The sequence below is a fragment of the Triplophysa dalaica genome, chromosome 13, assembly GCF_015846415.1.
Source record: "Triplophysa dalaica isolate WHDGS20190420 chromosome 13, ASM1584641v1, whole genome shotgun sequence".
Lineage (NCBI taxonomy): Eukaryota > Metazoa > Chordata > Actinopteri > Cypriniformes > Nemacheilidae > Triplophysa > Triplophysa dalaica.
The window spans coordinates 2,759,835-2,767,153 of NC_079554.1; the positions used below are offsets into that span (position 1 = coordinate 2,759,835).

Sequence of the window (7,319 nt, forward strand, 5' to 3'; positions counted from 1 at the left end):
CTTGGAATCATTATATGGTCCTTGTGGGCCTAGGGACCCCGTTTGAGCCCCTAGGGGGAAGCCACTCTACCTCATCTCATGATGAAGATGCTTATCCTAGTGGCGCTCGTTTCCGTCAAGAAGTTTTGGGGATATGCATGTAATCTCTGTGTCCAATGAATGCCTAGAGTTTTAAATTATTTAGCCCCTACTTACTTAACTGAGCTTTTATCACATTACAACCCATCAAGCTCTCTACTTTCACAACACTCAGGACTTTTGATGACACCTAGGATAACTAAAACCACTAAAGGGGGTCGAGCTTTCTCATACCTAGTACCTAAACTCTTGAATGGCCTTCCTAATACTATTCCAGGGTCAGACACACTCTCCCAATTTAAATCTAGATTAAAGACATATTTTTTCAGCCAAGCTTTCACTTAATGCATAGTTAATGAACAGCAGCTACGCTAATTATTCTCCTTCTGCCTTCGCGTCGGGATGCCCATCCCGAGGTAGGAAGAAATTTCAGCCAGATCCAGATGATCGACATATGCCCATCCCCACCTAGAGATTACGCCAGCAACAGCTGCAGACTGACTGACCATCCCAGCTCCATCTAAGTCAATTCCACCACCACCCAAGAGAAATACGACCATCGGACCATCCCAGCTCAGACCATTACATCCCCAACCAAGAGCAAAGACGGACTACTTGTCACATTAATGCTGAAGTTACACTTGGTATTTAATGCCAAACTTACATGACATGTCAGTAGTTTGAAGTTATAGCTGCATTTAGTGGCCCTGATTGGAGGTTGTTGGGTGGGTGTTTGTGAGGAGTGGGGGGGCTCGATGGTTGTGGGGATTCATCAGCTGGGGCTGTGTGGATTCATCAGCTGGGGCTGTGTGGTCGATCTCGGACAACAGAGGAATAAAGCTACAACATGCCATTACTATTTTCCCTGGTTGTTCCTCTGTTTTCTGGTGTTGATCGTGGAGTAGGACCCGGTTGAAGCTGCGCGGTTTTCGGTGAGTGGGACTTTCTGGGTTGCAGATGGTGGGCTCTCCCTCTTCCTCGTGGATATGTGCTCTGTGGCTTTAGGTCGGGGTCACTGAGTGCAGCTATGACACGTCAGAGGGGATCTGGCCCTCCCGGAACAATGCACATTGTGAAAAGCTATATAAATAAACTTGAATTGAATTGAATAGAGTTCAGGAAGGGCGACGCCCATGTGGTGCTGAGACCCCGGCCTAGTTACGTGCCCAAAGTTCCCACCACTCCCGTCAGCAGGTGTTGAACTTGCAGGCGCTCCGCCCTGGAGAGGAAGACCCAATCCCTTCAGTCTTGTGTCCAGTATGTGCCCTGCGCCTCTACTTGGACCGCACGCGGAGCTTCAGAAGCTCTGAGCAGCTATTTGTCGGTTTTGGAGTACAGCAGAAGGGGAGAGCTGTCTCCAAACAGAGATTGATGCACTGGATCGTGGACGCCATCAACTTGGCATACTGATCCCAAGATCTCCCCTGCCCACTGGCAGTGAGAGCTCACTCCACCCGGGCTGTAGCCTCCTCGTGGGCACTGGCTCAGGGCGCCTCTCTGGCAGACATCTGCAGAGCTGTGGGTTCGGCTATGACCGATACATTCGCGAGGTTCTACAAACTTTGTGTAGAGCCGGTGTCTGGTTGCGTCTTGCACACAAGGTAAGACCAACGGCCGCCTGGGCGTACGCCTGTGAAGCGACTTCTCCCCTTCATCAGGTCAGTCAGTGGGCTGTTCCAGCTTCCCTACTTCCTCCACTGGATGAAGTATAAGCTTTCCATCCATCATTAAGCACTTTTGAGCTTACGAGCCGGGCGGAGCCACTCCTATTCTAAGCCCAGTATAGGTGAGTTTCCCTCACGAGGTGAACCCCTATACCTGAGCTAGTGCCCCACATGAAGTGACTCCTCCTCCTTGGGTAGTCCCGTCTGAGGTTTCCTCACTCTTGGTTCACCTGTCGGCGAACCTGTGTCCTCCCATTGGTGGACTCCACCGCTTCCGTGCACCCCTGGTTGGGGCCTCGCACTACTACTCCCATGAGAATCTCATCTTGGGGCAGTTAGGGTCCATTAGGGCAAAGGTACAGTTTTTTTATGTATAAATATGGCTACAGAAATCCCATGAGCTTCAGGCTTTAGTTGAACCCAACACCAGAATATTTAATCTCTTGAGGACAAACAGAGATTCAAGGTAATACATAATTCTAAAACAATATGAACATGTAATGTTAGTGTGAATGTGCTGGTTAGAGCTTAAGCAGACTATTCTGAGAATTCAGATAAAATGTAAATTCATTTAAATGTGATCAAAAGGGGAATAACGGGGGTGTAAAAAAGTATTTGCAAAGGAACTAAAGGAGAGAATGCCTTTCGGTTTTTTAATATTGGATTAGTTTAAACTATAAAATAAATAATCTTTATTTATGAGGAAATTTAAAACATTGAGAGAATATTTTATTCTATGATCTTATTTTCATTAAAACTCAAGAATATTTTTTCTACCAAATGCATCTGTCATGACAAATAGGATGAAGATTAGGAAAGAGGAAGTTGATGTATTATTTGCTCTGTTATGAACTTCTGAATGTTACTTCAGTGCACTTAAGCATCTTCTCCATATACATTTATTACGATAGGTCTACTCAAGAACTTTTCTAAGATGGCGGCACTTTTGCTGAAACTGAAGCAGCCGTACTGCATCTACATATATGCATATCTATGGCTGGTGACCCTTGCTGTGGTAAATGCAGCGGTAAGTACTGTACACTCCCTCAAACAAAATGTAGATTTGAGATTTTAAAAATCTCTGGAAGTTTAAGCACGTTTCTAGCATGATTTAACATATTGCTAGTTTAGCATCAATAAGTACATTGCCAGCATGATTTACCATGGTGTTATGTGAATAAGCACACTGCTAGCATGTTTGTTTTCCTCAATATTTTAAGAAAATTATTAAATAAACCATTTCTTTAAAAATAGCCGATGTTACAACCCAAACCCGATAAGATTGGGACTTTAAATGAAGAAACCGTAAGAACACCCAGAGGAACTCTAGGTAAAGTGCAAGTGGTGTAACAACATGTGAATGTGCTTTTTAGAGTTCAATGGAATCACAGGGTCATTGCTCTGACCGCGCACCACTGTGATATATTTGCAATAGTAACTGAGTTCAGATTGTTAAATTAGTTGAAAGTCAATACTTTTCATTCCCTTAATCACATCAAGATAAAATAGCACAAATTTAACTCTGCACTCATTTCTTCATTTAGAATATATCGGTCCACGAACATGTACTGTAGCTCAGTGGTTGGAGCATGCCGCTAGCAACGCCAAAGACATGGGTTCGATCCCAGGGATTTCACATACTCAGAAACAAATGTATAGTATAATGCAATGTACATTGCTTTGAGTAAAAGCGCTTGCCAAATGTTAATCAGCAATGCTGTTGACTGATTAATTTGCACACGGTTTGACTTACATACATTATCGCACATACACAGAAACAACATTAAAAACTTGATTTTCACAACAGATGAAATAATCACAATAATGCATCTGGTGTAAATGCCATGACACAAAGAAGATATGTGCCTTTGGTACTCTATACTATCCAATCCACTTTAGGTTTCCAAAGACAACACAATAGAAGCAGCATAAAAATATGAAGTACACAATAAAAATATGCATGTATACACATAAAATCAACACTCTACCTAGTGTCAAAAGCCCCCCAAAAAGTGGGTTTTAAGAAGAGTTTTAAAATGAGACCGAGAAGAGGCCTTTATAATGTACAGCGGCAGTCCATTCCAAAGTTTTGGAGCTGCAAAGGCAAACGCTCGATCCCCTCTGAGCTTAAGCCTAGCTTTAGGCACTGTCAGGAGCAGCTGGTCAGTTGACCTGAGAGATCGGCTAGGAGTATAGGGGTGCAGAAGCTCAGAGAGGTGAGGTGGGGCAATGCCATTCAAGGCTTTAAAAGCAAATAAAATAATTTTTAAATGAATCCTAAAATGAACAGGCAGCCAGTGGATTGAAGCTAAAATAGGAGAAAATGTGCTCATACATTCTTGTGCCAGTTAAAAGGCGTGCAGCAGCATTTTGTACCAGTTGAAGACGACCATATAAAGTGCATTATTGTAATCCACCCGAGTGGTAACAAAGGCATGGATTACTGTCTCAAAGTAATGTCTCTGAAGGAATGGTTTGATTTTTGCCAGTTGCCTTAACTGGAAAAAGCTAGAGTTCACCACAGCTTTAATCTGGCTGTCTAATTTAAGGTCTGAGTCGCCTTTTACCCCTAGATTGTTCATAATTGGCTTGCAATACTGAGCCAAAGAACCCAGATCAACTAGTGGGACTCACAGAAGTGCTACCAAAGACCATGACTTCTGTCTTGTCCTAATTAAAAATCCAAAAACGTACAGACATCCAAGCTTTAATGTCGTGTAAAAACTTTGGGAGTGGGTTAAAAGAGTAGGAATCTGACTTTATTGTTACTGTCACGATGAGCAGAGGTAAAACAAGAAGCAGATCCACTTGCAGTAAATGGTGTTTAACAATATAATCCAAAAATCACACAACGGTTTAAATCCAGGGAGGGCCCACGAGGGAAACATACATAATAATCCACAACAGACTACTGAATAGAAGGGCTATATATACACAGGTAATGAGACACAGGTGAAAACAATACAAGATAACGAAACAAAGCATGATGGGAACTGGAGTCCTTACAAAACATAGACAGAACAGAGTGGAATGGCGCCCTCAGGTGGCTAACAGAGGTGCCAGCACCAGGGTGTGACAATTACCTTATATGGGCATAACATAACACAACATATCATACCATATATAGACAAATATATATTGTTACCTTATATGGACATAACTTAAAATACCATATAATAATTAATCGTATGAATATTTTCAATATATGCATTTATACACTTTCTATCATGTGTATTTCATATATGATTTTAACTTATATCTTCATACGTCCAGATGATGAATATTTTTGATGATAATATGTTGCCTTATTTGTATAATTTATGACAATATCACCCCATGTGCAATATGAGATACCTAGAACATGTATCTCATATATTTTAAATTTCCGTATGGGCAACATTAATGTTTGACTTGATGAACTTTATCTGGTTATAAATGATATATTTTCTCTTTGTTATTTTCTACGGCACTCCCATCAGAGCAAAGAGAAGTGGCAGCCCTTGGAAGACCTTTGTTTCCTGGTATGCTGTATGACTGCCGCAAAGATTCTTTCATTCCAGGTGCTGCACCAGCTTCAACAAACTTCTCCATTACACTTTTTAAAACATGTTGAATCGCCATATACCAGTCATTGAGGAAAAACTATTTAAAAGATTGCATGTTTACTTAAACTTTTGCTTCTTCATACACATATCTGTGAAAGCCACTTCTCATTTCAGGTGTTAATCTGTGGGATGAATCATCAGTTAGTGAAGATTTGGACAGCTGTCCACAAGCCCACACAGATTTGAAATTCGGAAGCTCTGACACGTTCTCTAGTAAGTTTAGTCTCCTGAATGTAAGAGGTTCCCTGAAGACCAGTTTCTTGGGGGGCCTGGTGGAATTGGGAGGATCTGCCAAGTACCTGCATAACACCAGATCCTCAAACCAACAGTTTAGAGGTACAGTGAAACCACAAGATTCGAACAGCTCAGTATGAGCCCCATGAGCAAGATAACCTACCCTGAGGTGTTTGAAATGAAAAATGCCACTCACGTGATCACGGCTGTGCTGTACGGCGCTCAGGCATTCATGGTGTTTGATCACACGAAAGCGAAAACAAGCAAACGATTGAGAATGAACTGAACGCCCTTGTCAATAAGATCCCTGAATTATTGGCTGAGGTAAATGCATACTTGAAGATGACAAATGCTGAAAAGAAAATGGCTGAGAAGATCTCCTGCACATTTCATGGTGACGTCCGCATTGAGGAGAACCCCACCACATACATGGAGTCCCTGAATTCGTACAAGCGGCTCCCTACTCTTCTGAAGGACTATCCACAGAATGCAGTTCCAATAAAAGTCTGGCTTCATCCTCTTTATCTTTTGAACACGACAGCAGCTCGGTTAGAGAGAGAAAGCAGTACAAGACTGGCTTTCAAAACTGAAAATATAATAGATTGGCTGGAAGAGGCAGAGAGGACGTGCAATGACCTGTTAAGACATTCACTCGTAATTAGTTTCAAAGACATCGAAGAGAGGTTGAGCTCATTTCACAAATCGTTTAGCGTTTACAAGGCAAGGGTACTGAATGCAATTGGCAGGGTCTTGCCTGCTATTCGAGGAGGAGACATGGAGGAGAAGTCCCTGGAAGACATCCTGAAGATCCACACAAGCTCCCCGTTTAATGTTGAGAAGCTTAACCAGTGGTTAAATGATGCAAAGTCTGAACTTGACATCTTGAGCTCTGTCACCAAGTCACTGGAAGGGACTGAAATTGTAGGCTCAGACAATCTCAACACTGTCCTTGTTAATCCTAATTATGTGGGAGTGTTATGCTTGACCTTCACATCTCTGAGGTATAAAGACCCATATCTTTCAGCATTGAAAGAGTTCCTGAATATTGATAGGTTTAAAGAGCCATATGACGAACTAAACACGGTTACTGTGGCATCTCGTGAAAAGTGGTTTAAAAACTCTGATCTCATTGAATTGCTTAAATCTAATGCGCATATCTTCAAAAGTTTATCAGGGCCGTATCAGAGTTTTAAAGTCCACGGGATTATTTCAGACGTCTTTGATCCCTCCAATCCAGGCGCTTGCATCTATATGTATTCTCAGGGTAAACTAGAAAAAGATGTGGGGAAACCTTTCAGATTGATTAATAAAGCACTGGGCTGAACGAGGATATATTGTTACAAGCCAGAACAGATTCAATAAGTGATTTTTACACAACTACTAAAATGCCCTTTTCAATATTAATGTACCTCCGTTTCCCGAATAAACAGGCATTTCTGTGTATCTGAATGCTAATCAAAGGTGAACTCAGAATCAATCAACTGTACCAAGTTCCATTCTTTCCAGCAGGGTTGAATTGTGGCCATAGTTGGCTTTTGGGAAATGCACCACTGGTTGTAACATCCAAGGTTTTATGCACAAGTATTTTACATACATCCCATCAGTGCCCGATCTATATCTGCATCAAATAAGGGAATATAAAGAAATCTGTTTTTTTTTCTTTATTGTGGCTCAGTACAATTATATTGAAGGAAAAAGAAAAATTTAAATCGTAAACATTTTCTAAATTGTTTTACAG

At 41.7% G+C, this 7,319-nt stretch overlaps 1 protein-coding gene across 1 annotated transcript; it reads left to right on the forward strand.

Annotated features, from left to right (window-relative positions):
* The first annotated feature begins 2,663 nt into the window (after window positions 1-2,663).
* On the forward strand, window positions 2,664-6,904 carry LOC130434506 (neoverrucotoxin subunit beta-like). Its single transcript, XM_056764703.1, is given in 5 exon segments — window positions 2,664-2,769; window positions 5,222-5,302; window positions 5,462-5,680; window positions 5,683-5,826; window positions 5,829-6,904. Coding segments are annotated over 5 exon segments (1,554 nt in total). The 5' UTR covers window positions 2,664-2,735.
* The last annotated feature ends 415 nt before the right edge of the window (window positions 6,905-7,319 follow it).